The sequence below is a fragment of the Lygodium microphyllum genome, chromosome 16 (genome assembly GCF_053477565.2).
Source record: "Lygodium microphyllum isolate KBCC chromosome 16, Lygodium_microphyllum_v1.1.10, whole genome shotgun sequence".
NCBI classification, from domain to species: Eukaryota; Viridiplantae; Streptophyta; class Polypodiopsida; order Schizaeales; family Lygodiaceae; genus Lygodium; species Lygodium microphyllum.
The window spans coordinates 69,228,496-69,247,720 of NC_141150.1; the positions used below are offsets into that span (position 1 = coordinate 69,228,496).

The 19,225-nt window shown below is 42.4% G+C and overlaps 1 protein-coding gene across 1 annotated transcript in view; it reads left to right on the forward strand.

Moving 5' to 3' along the window:
- Positions 1–5,351: 5,351 nt before the first annotated feature.
- LOC148022952 (NADH dehydrogenase [ubiquinone] flavoprotein 2, mitochondrial-like) overlaps positions 5,352–19,225 on the forward strand; it is a 44,653-nt gene continuing 30,779 nt past the window's right edge. Inside the window, exons 1-3 of the mRNA XM_087695878.1 lie at positions 5,352–5,559; positions 5,691–5,744; positions 5,849–5,914. Of these exons, the coding sequence (XP_087552004.1) occupies positions 5,467–5,559; positions 5,691–5,744; positions 5,849–5,914 (213 nt within the window). The 5' untranslated portion in view covers positions 5,352–5,466. The remainder of the gene's footprint in view (positions 5,560–5,690; positions 5,745–5,848; positions 5,915–19,225) is intronic.

Here is a 19,225-nt window from a genome sequence, read left to right on the forward strand (position 1 = left end):
CTCTCTCTCCTTTCCCATTCTCTTTGAGCCAAGTGTGGTATGAGTCTGCTTGGGTCCAGTTGTATCTATGCAAAGTGGAGCGGCTGTCGACTGATGCTAGAAGGCTGTTAGGAAGACTTGACTGCTAGGAACTTGGAATTCGGATCGATCCTAGTGTGAACGGTCGAATAAGTTTCGTTGTGAGGCAGACTCGAGACACCCTAGCTGGCAAACCTCGTGTCATTCCTTGGGAGTGCCAGGCGGCGTCTTCTAGATTGATCTCTCGATGGGTTGCTAAGACGTGCCCCGCAATTTGAGGGGTGGGCACGTTACAGTTAGTATCAAAGCAAAACTTCATAATTATACATGATTGATTAATGTTTGGTTCATAGACATATCCTAAATAGAAATAACCTAAGTGGTATGGCTTGATTGTCAGCACCTTCTGCACCCACGAATGCTGACATGCAAGAGAAGAAATTTCTTCTCAAGCAAATTAAGGCACCCGAGTTTGATGGCAAGGGAAGGACTGTTCAAGCTGACGCCGAGATCTTGATTGAGTCCATGGAGGACTATTTTGAGGCAGCAGGAACTGCACCTTGTAACCAAGCTATTCTCGCCAAACTTAAGCTTACAAGCAAAGCGAGACTTTGGTGGAAACAGTGGTGCAGAGACCAAGCAATCTCTGAGGGGACAATCACTTGGGATAAGCTTAAGGAAGTTGTGCAAGGGAGGTATTTGCCACCTGCCTACCGCACACAAAAGATGAATGAATTCTATGGCTTGAAGCAGCTAGGATTATCCCTTGAAGCATATTATTCGAAGTTCATTTCACTCCTAAAGTATGCACCCCCAATGGATATGACACAATAGGTGTCAAAATTCTGTGTTCGGTTGAATCCACCCATAAACACTCGATTGGAATCGATGCGCCCAACGGACTTGCAAGACTCATTACTCTGAGCGAATCCAATCGTCCAAGACTTAAATTGGGCAATTGTAGCAAAGATGACTATGGAGATCAGGATAAGAGATGCCGCACGTGCGGAGAAATAGGGCACATCCGTAGGAGATGTCCCTACCGTCAATGCTTCCATTGTAATGAGCTAGGGCACATCCAAGTAGACTGCCCTGATCTAAGTCCAAAAGACATTGAGCCTCCAAGATAACGAAGCTACATAGGTGCAGTCTATGGATATATAGACGAATCAGATGAAGACGAAGATCTAGAGCTCACTAAACCTTATTAGGAGGACTAAAATTCCTAGAAGCTTAATCAATATGTAACACAATTGAGAATAAATCCTACTCTTGTATGTATGGTCAATTCAAATAATATGAATGCACTACTTGAAACATTAAGAGTAGCATAACGGATACATGGTGGGTCTTAACCCATAGGTCATAAGCCCCATCAGTGCTTGTCTTCCCCAATTTCTCTCTAGATGAGGACATCTCGATTCCTCTAAGGGGGAGAGGATGTAACATCCCCCCCCCTGTGTGCCCCCTGTGCCTCCCCCCATAGGAACCCCCCTTTAAATTTTATTAACTTTAATTTAAATTTTTTTATCCCTCTCCCTCTCCCCGCCGAGGGGAGAGAGAGAGAGGGAGTGAAGTGCAGTAAATAGGGGGCATGCAGCCCCCCAGGTGGGAGGGGTGGCGGCCATGCCACCCTCCTCCCCCTCCTATAAATCGTCGCACCCCCCCCTCTACATTTGCGACAGCAACAGGCCCCCATGTGCTCGTCACCCCTTCCCCCCCCCCTCCGTTGCGGATTGCAACATGGGCCCCCCTTCCTCACTGAACGCGCCCCCTCCTCCAGCTTCGACGGCAGGTCCTCCCTCCCCTCCCCCCCCCTCCAGCTTACGCAAGCAGCGGCACCCTCCCGTGCTTTCCTGTGGAGAGAGAGAGAGAGAGAGAGAGAGAGAGAGAGAGAGAGAGAGAGAGAGAGAGAGAGAGAGAGAGAGAGAGAGAGAGAGAGAGAGAGAGAGGAGAAGAAGAAGAGGGAGAGAGAGGAGAGGAGAAGAAGAAGAGGGAGAGAGAGGAGGAGAAGAAGAAGAAGGAGAGAGGAAAGGAGAAGAAGAAGAAGAAGAAGAGAGAGAGAGAGAAGGAGAAGAAGAAGAGAGAGAGAGAATGAGAAGAAGAAGAAGAAGAAGAGGAAGAGGGAGAGAGAAGGAGAAGAAGAGGAAGTGAGAGAGAGAAGGAGAAGAAGAAGAAGAAGAAGAGGAAGGGAGAGAAAGAAGGAGAAGTAGAGAAAGGGAGAGAAAGAAGGAGAAGAAGAGGGAAAGAGAGAAGGAGAAAGGAGGAGAAGAAGAGGAAGAGAGAGGAAAAGAAGAAGAAGAAGAAGAAGAGAGATAGAGAGAAATGAAAGATAATTAGGGAAGGATATAGGGAGAGTGAGAGAGAAAGAGAGAGGGAGAGAAGACTATGAGATGGAGAGGGTGAGATAGATGGAAAACAAATTGGGGAGAGGGTAAAAGAAGAAGAAGAATTATGCATATTGAAGTCACATTGTTTGGTCTTAGATTCCTTGTGAACCCGCATACCACTTCCTTCCGCCAGGGCAAGAGCGGTCAATTTACCTCAAGGGTTGCAAGACCAGGAACACACAAGGATAGCACCCAAGAGACGAGTTACAAGGAGCACAAGTGCTGAAGTTGCAAACGAAGCTATGAACATATCCAATGCAAGCGGAGACATGAATACCACCAAGCCTCCGGCAACTCTAGTAAAAGGAATTTGTTAAATCGACCTTGCAAAGCCCTAACCCAAGGGGGAGAGCGAACTTTAGGATAGTTGATTTATGCTAAGCATGTTACTTGGAACTGTTGAAATGGTTTTAACGAAGGTTGATCTTGTTAAAGATGGATTGTTGACCCAAGTTATGCTCGTTGGTTGAAAAGGGTATCTCCAAGTGAATGTCGACTGGTTGTGTTGGTAAGAGGAGAGAATCTTACTAAGGATAGGTGGAGCATAAGCAAGGTAATTGCTTGATGTGGTTTTGGATGCTAATCCAAGTTGTTTGTGATTGATGATTGCATGGCCGGGTCTAAGATGACTGATTGCCATGGAAACAAAAGGGATGTTTTCCCTAGTAAATGCTATTAAGCTTGGTTGCTTCAACAGTGGTTGATTTTCTAAAGGGATAATTAAGGAAGGATGGCGCTAGCTACCCCCCGCGAAGTGCCAAACCCTAACTAAGGGGGTTATGAATCCGTGCTGGGAATGTGGACCGAACCCGCCGCGAGAGGTCTCTCTGTGGAAATTACTTGGCGTAGGAGGATGCTTGGGTGCCGGGGGGGCTCTGGCCATAAATCCCAATGCCTCCGGACCCTACACAAGTGTTCTATGTGACTCGAGATGGGATCTTGAGGCCTTGATACTAGTTACAAGGCAGAATCTTGGTAGGATAAACCTTCTGGTTTTTATTGTCAGGAGACGGAAGGATTTTTTTGTGGAGGCAGAAAGGGACACTTAATTCTCATGTACGGGCAGGAGACAAACATTAATCTGAAGATAAGTTAAGGAAGTGTTTGATCTTGTTTTATCTTGTCTTCGTGTTTGTGCCCTAAATTACGTAAAGGAACCTGTGATTAACGGGTTAATTAAGGAAGCTGCTTTTATGTGTCGAACATAATGTGGTAGGTAATTAGATAACTAAAACAACCCCCGAGGGAAGCCTGGTGGATGTGACCGTCGGGTCCATCCTACGGCAGGGTGGTCTCGGTTAGCCGAGAGCTTTCCTCAAAGGAAATGTTAACGAGAAATGTTAGGAAAAGTCGAACGATGACCTTAGACAATGTTGGTTAGAACCCTGATTCATACCATTTTAGGGGACCGGAATGGGACTATGCCCTACTGGCAGAGAGGTTGAGCGATACCTCCCTCTCGTTTCCCATTCTCTTTGAACCAAGTGCGGTATGAGTCTGCTTGGGTCCAGTTGTATCTACGCAAAGTGGAGCGGTTGTCGACCGATGCTAGAAGGCTGTTAGGAAGACTTGACTGCTAGGAACCCAGACTTCGGGTCGATCCTAATGGGAACGACCAAATAAGTTCTGTTGCGAGGCAGACTCGAGAGACCCTAGTTGGCAAACCCCATGTCACTCCTTGGGAGTGCCGGGCGGCGTCTTCTAGATTGATCTCTTGATGGGCTGCTAAGACGTGTCCCGCAATTTGAGGGGCAGACACGTTACATATGCACGCGCGCGCGCACACACACACACACACACACTCTCTCTCTCTCTCTCTCTCTATATATATATATATATATATATATATATATATATATATATATATATATATATATATATATAGGATAGACTCATGAGGGACATCATGATATTAAATTGATCCTCTCGTTGCCTCCACAAATTTTCATCTCAATTCTACGTTCATTATTACCTTTGCCATGTATGGTAGTTGTATCAAATCCCTAGTTTTTTCTTTTTTAGTTTATCATATTGCTTGTTAGATGGGTTTTTCAATTATGTTTCTTTCTCGTGAAGATAGATGATGGTTCCTTGAGTTTTGGATGTATCTATATTTGCATCCATATCTCCATTTGACATCTTATACACATTGATACATATCCCTCCCTCCCTCTTCTCATTCAGGGCACATACAACCTTTCAACTAAACTTTCGGTAAGAAAGTTGTGACACGGAGAGAGGGCCAATTAATTAAGGGATGGTATTATTAAAGCATGATGGACCTTTCTCTCTCTTGTATGTAGGTAGGGCTTGGGAATCATTCCACATGAGAGCTCAACACATCTTGCTAATAGTCATGGCTATGCTTGTAACTTTGGTAGGCTCTAATTTAGTACATATGGGATTTAGATAGGGATGTGCTATTGATGTGACACACAATGAAGTTGATGGGTTTAGGTATGGAATCCCTTGAGTGCCCAAGCTGTTTGTCTCTCTCAAAATCCTTGAATTAGTGGTGTTAATGAGCAACTAAACCATATGGTAGGGTAGGTGCATGAGATTGAGAAGATTCAAAGCCTAAAAGGTCAACTTCGTTTGGTAGGTAAGGCTCCATGGCATCAAGATGGGCGAAATTTTTTTCTCCACTAAAGGAGGTTAGAATGGAGCCCAATCAAACAATTGGGTGGAGAAAAAAATGCAATGCCATTGCTAGCACTTTATTTGACACCCTCATAGCACATCATATGGATGCAAGAAATCCACTAGTTTTTCAGTTGGAATCGAATTCCACACGACATGATCGAATTAGGAATCGAAATCTAGTAGTTCCCCCCTAGGCAGAGAGCTTAATCAGATCAAATAATAAGAAAATATAAAATATAAAATATAAAATATGTAAATATATATTCACTGGCCCAAAAACCATAAAAAGGGGTTCCTTCAAAGGCAATTGTTGGTCCGATGTGCATGTTAATGGAGGCTCTTGGCTTTTGAAGTCCTGAACGTTAATGGAGGCCCTCTAATCGGGGACATCGTCTTCGCTTCGGACGCTGCCAAAATGCTGGCTTGCCGCCGTCTGGGACAGGCCTTGGCCATTGCCAGGAGGGCGTCCGCTTCCTCTTCCCATAATTATTTCCCGGCTTCTGCACAGGTTTCCATCTAAAGAGCTACCCTTAATCTTGCTCCAGTAATATGCTCTTCTGTTTCTGTGTTTTTCACTGTGATGTTCTCTGTTGTCGTCCGCCTCATTTTCTTTATCCGTGATTCCTCTGTTAATCGCAGGTCCAGCGAGCAAATAGGCTTTTCTCGGAGCCATATTCCACCGCTCTGAACATTGTACGACCACATTGCCTGGATCCTTACTCCCTCCATCCATTCATGATGTATTGCATGCTTTTTTGACATGATCTCTCTCTCTTTCTCTCTGTGTATGTTTTCAGCACAAGAATACACCTGACAACAACCCCGATGCTCCTTGGGATTTCACAGAAGCAAACATGGTCAAGGTATGTAATTCTAAATTTATTGTGCACTTCAAATTGCAGTTTTTCATGTTGTAGCCTGCGATATTAAATCAATTTGTGTTCTCTTCGAAGGTTATGTCCTTTTAGACACTCAAGTTGATGTCGAAAAGTATCCGAATATCTGTCTTGGGTGCTGATAGGCATGATGGGTAGTTCAAGAGCATGGACACAGGTGGCACCTCTGGCAGGAGATGTAATGGGTAGGCACAGTAACAGCATTTGGCTGTAGCAACAGCAGTCAACCAGCCTATGGACAAACCATTTAATTATACAGTCACGTGCAAAGTAACACGCACATGCAGGCTGAACTTTTGGGGAAGGTGTAGAGTGATCACATTGAGTCAAGAGCTTGCCCCCCATGTGCAGTAATAAGAAGAATCCAATAAAGATGCTATGCAATGCTCATTAGTAGTTCGCAATATGCAAAGCACTCAGAAGAGAAACTCTTCCTCATGAATTTGCAAGTTATCATCTATGTGAATTTTGATAAGCTAAACCCACTTGTCCTTAAGCCTTCCCTAATGAAGTGATGATACTTCATCTCTATGTTCATTGTCTTTTCATGAAAGATAGAATTCCATGCCAACTGGATGGCACTCTAATTATCATTATGTAAAATAGACATCTCTCCTCTACAATGCCTAGATCTCCCACTAGATGAGTAAGCCATATAGCTTCCTTGCATGCCTCAATGGCAGCAATATATTTGGCCTTAGTGGTAGACAAGGCTATACGTGGCTGTAATTGAGTGATCCATGAAACTGCACCTCCTATAAACAGAAAAACAATTCCTATCATAGACTTCTTGGAGTTTACACTTTTGTAAAATTTACAATGACATAACCAAAGATAGATGCATCATTCCTTCCAAAGCAAATCCACATGGCTTTAGTGCCATTCAAGTATCTCATGATGTTATTCACTCTACTTCACAATGCTTCTTTCTAGGGATTTCCATGAAGCTGCTATAACCACTTCCAAGCTTTGATGGAGGTGGATCCACTGGCTACCTCTTTGGTGTGCTCGTCATGCTTCAAAACAGGCGGGTCAAGCTCCTCCCATAGAAGCTTCTCACGGGTCCTTGATGTGATAAGGCTGGTGTAGAGGATCTCAAATGGGGAGATGGTAGCTGAGTCAATCCTCTGAAGAGATCATCTTGCCAAGGGACACAAGCTCATCCCTCATGTCCTTCAACCTGTTGATATGATCCTTCATAGATAGAGAATCATCGACAATGAGCATCTGTAATTTCTTCTTGAGAGTAATCCAGTGGGCAAATGTCTTTTGATGGTATAAAGAAGCAAGTTTTGTCCACGCGTCCGTTGCTTTTCGCAACCTGTACACATGCACTAGGACATAATCCTGCCACAAGGCCGCATGATCCATCGATGATCCAACTGTGGGATCCTCCACGGGATGGGGAATAGGGTGGGTAACAAACTCCCAAAGATCGAAGGTATGAAGGATACACTCCACCTTACACGACCATAGTGGTAGTTTGGACCATTAAGTTGGTCCTCTTTGGGTAAAGAAGGGAGTATAGGCATTTGTATAGAGGGTGCCATGGAAAGCATATGAAATGGAGAGAACGGGGAGGAGAGGGTTCTTGAACAAATGGGCTAGGTAACCTTCGTTTGTCGCGTGAACTAGCACGAAAATCTCTTGGTCTTTTAGAGGAAGGAATAGAGATCTCATCCTCTAAGCTAGCAAAGAATTGTTGATAAAAATCTTTGTTTATATATGCAAATATCCACAAAAAGTTGCGTTTGTTTATGGACAGCCCTGAAATAGGAGGATTCAGCTAGGATGTAGAGATCTCGATGTAGAAGGTCTGCCTAGGGGAAGTAAACTGTTGTTTGCCAAGAAGTAGCTGCAAAAAACACAAAATGTTGTAGATTCTTTTGCTTGATGGTAGAAGTAGTCTCCTAGCCAAGGGAGTTGTTGCTTGTAGGTAGAAGCTTGCGTTTCCACAAAATGCTGATCAAACACTGTCGTTTGGCATTGTAGAAGGTCTCCTCCACACTAGGACAGTTGATTGGTGGCAAAAGGTGGATGCCTAGCATTGAAAGTTGACGCCTAGATGCTAAATGATGTTGCCTCTACAGAGGTACTCCACAAAAGGTTGTGTTTGCAGCAAATGTAGATGTGGATGGCCTCCTCTGCAAGAATAAGGTACTTTGTGTCTCTCTCAGATAATGACACCATGTGAGAGTGCGCAACGGAAGGGAACAAAAACATAGAGACAAAGGAAGAGAGAGAGATTACAAGAAAAGAAGAATGAAATCTACACTGAACAAGGAATAATGCTGATACACAAATGAGAAAGTGAAAGGAGATTGATCAGTCCTTGCACGCAACCCACAACGTTAGTGAGGGCTCCAGATCAGATTGATGATGACGGCAATACCAAGCACAGAGGAGGAGTGTTAGAGTATGGATCTGTGGGAGAGGACGAAGACTGAACGAGATAATTTGCTAAGTGTTGGATGGGCAAGCTATACATAGCCATAAATGCCCTAAACTGGCCGACTTGTAACAATAAATGCCATAAATATTGGTCAGACCAACATTTACTAATGGTTGCATTGGAAAAATGCCAAATAAATGATAGGTGGCCACAAAAAAATCTCGATAAACATAAACAATGTCTGGCAGGTGGAGGTAAATTGAGACATGCAGAAATTGACCTAGAAATGCATATAGGATGTTGACAATTGAAGGAAATGCGTAGAAATGCAATCAGATAGCCACTTGAGAGTGATTAGCCTCCCCCATCAAAACACGATAGACATGTCAAAGCTCCTAATGTCCTAAATGTTCTCATTTGAGGCTGAGAGGCAGGAGATGACAAGGCATGACAAACATGACTGCTAACAAAAATACCATGCCCCACTCCTCCCTGCTCCACCCTAAAAAAAGGAGTGTATTTTTGCTCAACCCAAGTTCCGAAGGGAAGAGCTAAGTTACGATCAACCTAAGAGTGAGAAGAATTACTTCACTCTCACAAGATCAGGTAAAAGATGTATATTTACACATGCATCACTTGCTATGCTATTTAAAAAAAAACAACCAATTTCTTTATAAGATGAGAGTTGAAAGAGGGAAAATCAACCTTTCTCCGTTGTTAATCAGCAATATATTAATATGGCTTGCTTCTTGTTTATGAAATGGAATAAGAGCTTGAGAAGTAGGGGTTGTAATGAATTTATAGGTCTGCTTCCTAAAAACCAAGAGTAAAAAAAGAGGAAATATGGAGGTATTCGATTTTGGATTAGTAGAAGATGACGATGGAGGTGGATGAGGCCAATTTGAGGCTATCTTCAACTATTGTACAAGAGTTTATAGACAAGAAAATTGGTATAGAATGAATAAAAATGAGCTCTCTTTATAAGAGAAAGAGGAGAGTTAGTGCAAAAAGGGAAAGTGGAGTAGCATGAGACAAGTGTCCAACCACATGTCATGAGGTGTAACTATTGAGCTAGAAATGTGTTATAAATTGATCTCTTTAAAACAGCCCAAAAACATGTAAATTATCAAAAGTTTCGTTAAATGGTGTGTGGTCCCCTAGAGTCTTTGTGTCCCATAAGCAAAACCCTAATTTGGGAGGATCCTTTTGCATCTAAAAATAGGCAGACTTCGTATCATTTAGCCCATCCTTGTCTCGCATTTTTTAGCGGTCAGCCCTCTTCCACTAGCTGTCCAGCCCCTAATGACTACTACTACATAGTCTATAGCTATTGCCTAGCCTCTCATAGCTGCAAGTGACCAGCTGCCATTATCTTTAGGTGGTTACATTGCTGTGTTTACCAGTTCCAGCCCCAGACACTGCTGCATCTTGGTTTCTAGCATGTTGCCCTTTCATTTCCAACATTGGTCTGATTTGTGTTTGCATTTACAATTGGTTGTTTTTTATTTTCAACACTTTTCTCTATCAGCCTTTATTCCAATTGGTGATTATTTCACTCGGGATCTATCTTTTGTGGACAACATACATTGATATTGTTCTCAGCCGGCTCCCATGAGAGCCACCGACCATTGGGCAACCTTTGCCCTTAGGCATTGAGTACATTCTCTCATTCATTTACAACATTGATTCATTCACTTCAGAGTTCTCTTTCTTCTCTGTTTGTGTTTGTGTTTTTGTTTTTTGCATTTTGTGTTTAGAGTTTGCGTTTATTGTGTTACTATCTGAGTTATTGTGTTTTAGCTGTGTTTATACATTCTGTGTTTTTTTAATGCAAAACCTAGCATATCTTCACATGGTATCAGAGATGATGCTCTTTTAAAGAGTATCCTATGGTTGTCATGGAGAGCTTGGTTTTGTGTGAGATACACAAACGACATGTATTTGATTCATGTGGCTTAAATGTCTCCATCTTTAGATCCTCTAATGCTTTTTTCAGCTACTCCTTCAATGGAAACCTTGAGGAGGCATTATGGTCTTGATTTGGAGGAGAACGCTTCTTCTATTGACCTTTCTTACAGGGATCACTCACAAAATCCGAAGTCTTTTTCGTCTCATACTCCTTTACAAGGTATATCTTAGTTGGAACACCTTGCTAATGAGATTGATCACCTCTCAGTTGAGAAAAGACTTTCCACTTGGGATAGTTGAAAGTTTAAACTCTTCATAATCAAGGCCAATGGTAGCTTGGTACAATCCATTTTTGTGTGAGTTTGATTTTGTCTATACTGCTCCTTTTGTTATGTAGGAACCAACTATAAGTCACTATGGAGACCTAGATTGGTACGAGTATGGTTTTGAAGAAAACTCTATGTTTAGAGAAATTCCACAAAGAAATCTTTCATCCTTTCATTTGAGTATGAGTTTGGTGCTTCCCATTCATCTTTACATTTCCTACCCTTCTCTCACATTTACTTCCCTTTTAGATTCCTCTTCTTTCAATCTAGATCCTTACTTTAGGCCTAAAATAGGTTATCCAATCTTAGCATAAATTACATTTGATGCGCATGAAGGTTTTAAACCATGACTAGATACTCAGAAGTATATTGCTTTGCACCTTGGTACATTGTCTAGTGTGAACACCACCCTTTATCATTGTGTCTTACATATATCTACAAGTGGGTTACTCTGTCCTTTGGTCTTCTTGTGTGGGGAGTCTCTCTCTTGCACACTTGACCACCCTTCTTGATTGCTCAAATCCATGAATACCTATCTTATGTTGATGAGTCATCTCCTTGTTTGAAGGAAACAAGGAGTGGAAATGAATCACCTCCATATTTAGACCCAATTTTGCCTTCCTTCATTGACCCTAAATATGGATCATGTTTCGATGTCGATGGTTTGTCTCTCACACCCTCACATCATGTTTACCACTTTGCTAAAGATACCATGACTTTTTGCTTAAAAAGAATACGTTTTGTACTTTTTACAAAAAATCGAGCCATACAGACAATTGTCTCTCATAGGCTAAGGTCTTAGATCCACACCTAAAATCATCTCATCCCTAGCTAAGGATCTTGTATTCATATCAAAGTTGAATTGGATTTCCATTCCTAACCTCGGGCCCTTTTGGGAATGCTAGTGCCTCTCCAAGGAGGTTGAGAGGGGGTCTTTTCCAAGGAGGTAGTGTAATTTTCTACCCCTTGCATAGTACCTCGAAATGGCCTTTCGGTTCCCTTGAAATGGAACAGCCGTTTCAAACCTAAACAGGGATGGGTAAACGGGGTTTCGACACCCTGTGGTGGAGGGGCAGATTGGGCTATCTTGAGAGAAAGCGCATCTTCGTCTAGTTTTGTGCTTGTCTTCTTCGTAATCGTCTCTTCCTTTTGCTTAAGCCTCACTATCTCCTAGAGCTCTTGACTCCACCTCTAATTCCTTCTTTTCTTCTTCTTATTATTTTCCCCTTCTCCTTTTAAGTTCATCTCCTTTCTTCTTTTAAGTTATTCTCCTTTATTCTTTCCTTCTAAGTTTTTCTTCTTTTTTCATTATTCTTTTTCTTGATTATTCTTCCATCCTCCTAGTTCTCCTCCTCATTCAACCTTCTTCTTCTTAGTTCTTAACTTTTTTTCAAATTCCCATTACCTAGGCTATTAACCTTAAGGTTATGTCTTAAAGCTCTTTCAACTTCCATCCTTTTTCTTCTTTCAAGTCCAAAAGTTTGAAGCCGAGAGTTTATAAGTTCTAATCATAGCGCCAGATCCATTTTGGAGCCACGTCGCTTGTGGATTGGAGAAATTAGAGAGTGTAACTTGTGTGAAAGACCACTTGGATGTGTGTTCCCAATAAGGATATCGGGCTTAGCGAAAATGTGCCAACAGAAGTAATGGTAGGTCTCCATCTTTGGTGTTGAAAGCTTATGGGGATTGAGCTACAAGAGGATGAATCCTCTCATCCAACACCATATATGGGTAATGAAGCACACGTGGAGCAAGGAGAGGCTAGCGAGCCTAGTGGTGCTAGCCAGATTGGAGATGTCAGTGGCCGATTAAAAAGAGATGCATCTGTATTCGTATTGGGTCCTAGTGCACAAAGGACTTCGTTGCCATCTTCTAGTGATGGTGGGTAAAGGGGCTCCTTATATGGTTCAAGTGTCCATGCAAGACTTCAAAGGTAGACTATTGTGAAGGCAACTAGGAAGCTCATATGCTTATTTATTCGGTGTGCTATCTCTTTCAATGTGGGCACTACACATTGATGGAAGACGATAATCAGGATAGTGAGTTGCATAGGGTGTTAGTGGGATAGCCCATTAGTAGATGCATTATGCACACGAGAGCTTCAAAAGGAAAAAGCATCCATAGAGACTTAATTGGAGCTCTTGAAGGAGACACGGGTAAAATATGGATGTACAATTTTATGTGATGCATGGTTGGATATACGCCGAAGGAATGGATATAATGTTTTGGTGTCTTTATGCAAATGCGCCATGTTTATTAAGACCATCGATACCTCTGTTGTCTCAGGTCTTACTATCCAAGGAGCTTTCATTTAAGAGCACATGCGACAAGTTATAATGGACATAGGAGTCCAAAATGTGGTATAGGTGGTAACAGATAATGGAAGGAATTGTGTGTCCAGGGGATATATGCTTGAGGATGAGTTCCCTAGCATTGTATGGACTTCATATGTATTCATTGCCTTGACATGCTCATTGAAGATGTTGGGCTAATATCTTGGGCCGATGATATATTTAAGACAACAACAAGCATGGTGAGATTTGTAAAGAAGAGACTATCCATTACTAGCATGTTTCAAGCCAATGGCACACTTAAGCTATTAAAGCTCTCTACTACTAGATTTGCTTATATGTTCATTGTATTGGAGAGGTTGATATGGGTCTGTTCAAAATTGATATAGACCATTGCATGCTAGGAGTGCCTCACATGGAGTGAGAGTTTCCAAAAGCTTTTGCTTTTATGTGTAATGTTTTGGATGAGAATTGGTGGATTGAGATAGAGACATAGTTGAAGAATCTCATTTTTATTTACGTTGTGCATCACTGATATGGAGGGGAGTACTTTGGGCCTTCTATACGAGTATATAGGTAAAATTGGTGAGGCCTTTATTCACAATAGTTTTTTTAAAAAAATAATAGATATACTTTGGTATTATGTCAAAATAATAGGTATGCTTCGATACCATGTCAAAATTAGCGATAGTGCAAAGAGGAAATAGGATTTGTGGAGAATAACACGAAGTGTATACGGCAAATACTGAGAGAGAAGAGAAACTCGGAAATACAAGAAGAACATGATGATGATGCATTGGATCATGCTATGACAAGAAAAGCTGATATAGTGGAGCTGAAGCTCAAAAGATAGCTACATTGTCCTGTCTAAGTTAGATGGCAGCACTTGTGGGAAATCTATATAGTGAAGGGAGCGAAACATAGTCTTTGAGGCAGTGGGCTATCAAAGTAATCACTGGAAGGTGAAAGACAACTTTAGAGGGAGTGGACTGCAGTCCTCTAGTGCTGTTGAAGATGTGGAAGATGATCACTAGCTGTCGAGAGAGCGAACCACAGTCCTCTAATACTAAGAGCGTGCCAAGCAATGAAACGCTAGTTAGATGATGATGCAAGGAGATGGAGGAGTTGGGCTGTAAAAACCCAGGTTGTAGTAGTGAAATTAATTTTTTGAATGCTACAATAATTACTAAATTAATTTTCATAAATAATATTTTGAAAATTAATTTAATAAGTTGGATAATGCTGGAAAGTGGTATTAGAAGGCTGCCGCTTGGCAAAACTTGTCCATGCAAGTAGAAAAAACGTTTTTAGGGGTTGGTGGAAGTCTATTCCAGCCATTGTGAGAGAGAAGGAGGTTGTTAGAAAGCAAGGAGGGGCTATTGATGTGATTTGCAGCCACCAAAGATCAGTCCTATAGCATGTGGCAGTAGTTTGGAACTCTCTAGAGAGCGAGGAGAGATTGCTAATGTGATTTGCAGCCACTAGAGATTAGTCCTATAGCATGTGGCAGTAGTTTGGAACTCTCTAGAGAGTGAGGAGAGATTGCTAATGTGATTTGCAGCCACTAGAGATCAACCCTATAGTATGTGATAGTAGTTTGGAGCTCTCTAGGAGAAGGTGATAGCAGCCCAAGATCTTGTTGGTGCAGATGATAGCATACAAGAGGGGGCAATGGTCTTTTTGGTGGTCCTAAGCTATAGATGACAGCTTTCATGGCCATATGAGTAGAGCAATAGTAGTTTTTCTGCGTTTCTTGCAATGGATTCTGAAATTTCTCTCTCTACAGCATTTCCTTTTATCCCCTAGTCATTTTTCGAGTTATCTTAGCATTTTCAGCAATTTGAGCCGTAAATCTTAATCTACAGTAAAAATTAGGGTTTTAACAGATACCTCGGGATGCTTTAGGGATGCCCTCTCAAAATTGAGGGCAAAGGATCTAAATTCCAGTAGCTAAAATTAAGGAATTTCAGGGAGATTCAAGAGGCCAACCAACTAATATTAGATTTGGGGCTGAATTTGTCTTTCAAGGAGCAGGGTGAAGGCCAATCCCGAAGCAAAAGAGGGGGCGGTTTGGAGGCTTGTTGGTCAGTTTTGATAGCAAGAGGCACTTGGATTAGTAGAGGAGATCAGAGGATCTTGGTTGTATTCCTTCCATTTGCAATATAAGATAAAGAAATACCACAAGGGATGCTAATTTTGGGGCCAACAGGGTGTCCAATGTCCAAGATTAAAGTGGTAATGTTTGCATTTTCAGTTTATGTAAAATTTATGCTTGCTATAATTAGTGTAAAATCAGGTTATTTACCATCCTATCCGAGAAGGAAGTTGGTTTCACAAAGGGTGTTGATGCTAAGTAGATGATGGTAATGCTAGGTGGAAGATGCTTTAAACACAAGGCTTGATACTAGAATAGGACTTGAAGCAGAAGAGGAAGGGTGAAGGCAGCCATGAGCCACAAATTGCAATGTCCTCTTGAAGGGGTACGAGGGTAGTGGAAGGGGCTGGGGAGAGAAGGGAAGTGGTGGTGACCAAAGAAGGTTGTGAAGAATGAGAGTGGTGAAGAAGGAATGAAGTGTCTACCTATTTATAGGCATAAGTTGTCTAGGGTGGTGCACCATTGTGTGGGCGTCCACTAAAAAAGTGGCCAAAATGTGGAAACTAGCCCTTATTGGAAATGCTAGTTGGAAACCCTAAATGAAGTGTGCAAATTGAATAAGTGGTTTCTCAACATCCCCTCTGAGGCCCAAAAAGAGATGAAGAAAGAGGAGTGAAGAGAGATACGATGAAGAAAAAGAGGATCCCAAAGATCCAAGATTTTCACCTAAAAGGTAACCTGTAGTAAGGAATACTAGGCTGGATGAACTATAGAACTTGACTCCACCTCGGGAGAGAAGCTACTAGCTCTGTAACTCCATGTTGGAAGGAATTTGAAGGTCTTACTACCAAGTCGCAGCTAAACTTCCAAGGGCTCAATCTAGGTGGTCTTTGAAGATCTTGGGTATCAATAGGAGAAATGATTGCTGGAGGACAACCATCTCAAAAGAGTAAAGGGTGGGTGACGAATGTCATGATGAGGAGGCGTCCCCCCTAAGGTTGGAGGTGCAAGGGTCCCCTCTGAAGCTAAACAAGTAGAAGCCCCCTCTAAGGACAGAGAGTATAGCCTCCTCTGAATCCCCCTCTATTAGAGAGGAAATCTAAAAACTCATGGATCATAGACTCCAAATCATTTGATGACAAAGAAAGTGCTGTCAGTTGTACTAAAGAAGGTATTTGGGGTATTGAAGATATCAAAGAACTCCTAGAGGTGGCCTCTCAAACTTGAGTAGTCCAGGGTGGGGAAAGATGAGGCTCAGGTTGTGTAAACGCCCCGAACAACATAGTATGCTTCACAATTATGATATTCGCTTGTTTTTGAGATTTAATATAAAAGAGAATGAACACTTAAAGCTGAAAATGAAAATTACTCACAAAATTACAGCCATGAAAATGTAAAAGTAATGGAGACAAGATTGAGGGTTGAAGATGGGCAAACCCCCCCCGAAGGAATGTATTTCTGCTCAACCCAAGTCCCTTAGGGAAGAGCTCAGTTACAATCAACCTGAGAGTGAGGAGAAGTAATTCTCACTCTCACAAGATCATGCAAAGATGTACAAACACACATGCATGATCTATTATGCAATGATAAGAACTGATTTCTTTACAGTATGAGAGAAGAAAGAGGAGAAATCAGCCTTTCTCCATCGTTGAATAGTAGTACATGGATAGGGCTTGCTTCTTGTTGCTAAAATGGAAGAAAGAGCTTGAGAAGGAGGTGCTGTAATGAATTTACAGGCTTGCTGTCCTGTAAAACAGCAGTGATAGAAGAGGGAATATGGAGGAATTTGATAATGGAGAAGTGGGGGATGATGATGGGGATGGATGGGGCAAGTTTCTGGCTATCTGTGGGTGTTGTACATGAGTTTACAGCAAAGAAAAATAATGCTGAATGAAGAAAAACGCACAAGACAAGTGTCCAGCCACATGTCATGAGATGTGATAAGTGGTGGGACACTTGGAAACTTATGTGACAAGTGTCTTGACACTTGTCTCTTCTCTGTAGCCTTCCTTTTTGGGCTGAATACTGTCAAGAATAGAAACAACCAAATTTAGTAAGCATAGTCAGAGTACAGAATTTACTATTTTTAGGATGACATCCCTATTTTTTAGGACTAGCATTTTTAGGCTAATTCGAGGCTCCTAAAATTTAGGGACCCCCCAATATGGGTGTCATATGAAAGCTTTTTCCGTGTACATCGCAAAAACGGTATCAGAATATTCATGTGACTTTCCATGCAAAGAAATGTGTATTTCAAGCTTTCAGCCCACACATGCACTTTGTACAAGCATTTCATGATCATGCCATCTTGTTGATTGTAACTGTCTGTTCTGGCGGATCTAGCCCATACTTCAAGGCATCATTCTTTTCTGTGTGCGAGTCTAACCTTGATATGCGTGAGTTCTGGTCACAGGCGCCCAATCGGGCCATATAGGTGGAAGTGTGATCTATCTTTTGTCTAACCCACCGTGTGGGTCCACCATAACCTGTGACCACTCATCAGTGGCCAGCTCCAATGCACTTTTCTTTATATCTAATAATTAGTGCAAAGGAAACAAATTTAATAAATCATTATATAGATAAATTAATGAAAAAGGATACAAATTCTGTTTCTATAGAGTTGTGACAGGTTGAGCCAAGGATAGGCAACAATCACTGTCTCTTAGTGGAGCAAACGGTGGACCTGAAGTAATGGAGAGTGTGGAATAATCATTCTGTCTCGAAGGAGCGGACTGTCGAGGGGACGGTATTCAACAATCATTGTCTCTTAGGGGAGCCATGGTCCAAGTGGCATTCTTGAAACCCTAGAAGTAGAAGCAACCTTTATAGCACATTGTAGCGGTCGCGAGAAGACCGTAGTACTAGTTGATCTTCGTGTGACTTAAAAGAGCTTAGCGCACATCGGATGGCCGTGGTACTAGTTGATCTTCGTGTGACTCAAAAGAGCTTAGTGCACAATGGATGGCTCTGATTGCCTTGAGCATAAAAAGTTGAAAGTCGGTGCAAAATAAACTTTGGAGTTTGTGGCCCAAAAGGGAGAGGTGGCATGGGTGCCTAGGGATAGATGCATATACTCTGGCGGGGTAGGGAGCAAAGGTCCATGTTGGCAAGCATTGATGGGGGTTTCGATGATGCCAAAAGAGGAGCACCCAATGGTCGTGGCCCAAAAGGGAGAGGTGGCATGGGTGCCTAGGGATAGATGCATATACTCCGGCGGGGTAGGGAGCAAAGGTCCATGTTGGCAAGCATCGATGGGGGTTTCGATGATGCCAAAAGAGGAGCACCCAATGGTCTGTCCATCTGTCTATGGAGAATTCATAGCAGTGAAGTATCAACCTATAAAAGGGTGGGTGGGTCGGAGAGGAAGAGAAGGGTATCTTTGTCTCCTGGTGATGCTTCGGAAATGAAGGGGGAAATCAATAGATGATGCCGAACCTGCAACCTGTCTTTGCCTTCTCTGATAAATAGGATCTTTAGATCTTTGAGCTCTTGTGCTCTAATACCATGCCAAAAATAATAGGCATGCTTTGATACCATATCAAAATAAGCGACAGTGTAGAGAGATAGTTGGGTTTGCGAGGAGTAACACAGAGTGTGCGGCAAATATTGAGAGAGAAGAGAAACTAAGAAACACAAGAAGGGCATGGTGATGATGCATTGAGTCATGCTATGAGAAGAAAAGCTGATATAGCGGAGCCAAATTCTCAAAAGATAACTGCACTGTCCTGCTTGAGTCAAGCGGTAGTACCTATGGAAAATTTGCACAGTGAAGGGAGCGAAATGTAATCCTTCAGGTAGTGGGCTATTGAAGTAATCATTAGAAGGTGAAATACCATTGTGGAGGGAGCAGCCGCACTCCTCTAATGGTGTGGGAGATGTGGAAGATGATCACGGGCAGTTGATGGAGCGGACCACAGTCCTCTGATGTCGGGAGTGGGCCAAGCAGTGAAACGCCAAGTAGATGATGATGCTAGGAGATGGAGGAGGAGTTGGGCTGCAAAAACGCAAGTCTCAATAACCTCTATGACTAACGAGTGACGCCAAGTGACGGAGGAGGAGCTAGCCTGCAAAACGCATGTTCCAGCAGCCCTTGTGATAGATGAATGATGAAATCATTGATGCTAGGTGGTGTAGACTATTGCCAGAGGCTAGGATGTTGACGCTAAGCTGGAGATGTTGACTATGGGCAAGGAGAAGGCCTACAGACTAAAAAATACAGGTGAAGGTGGAGCTTGAAGGAGAAGGTCGTTGATGCCAAGCAGATGA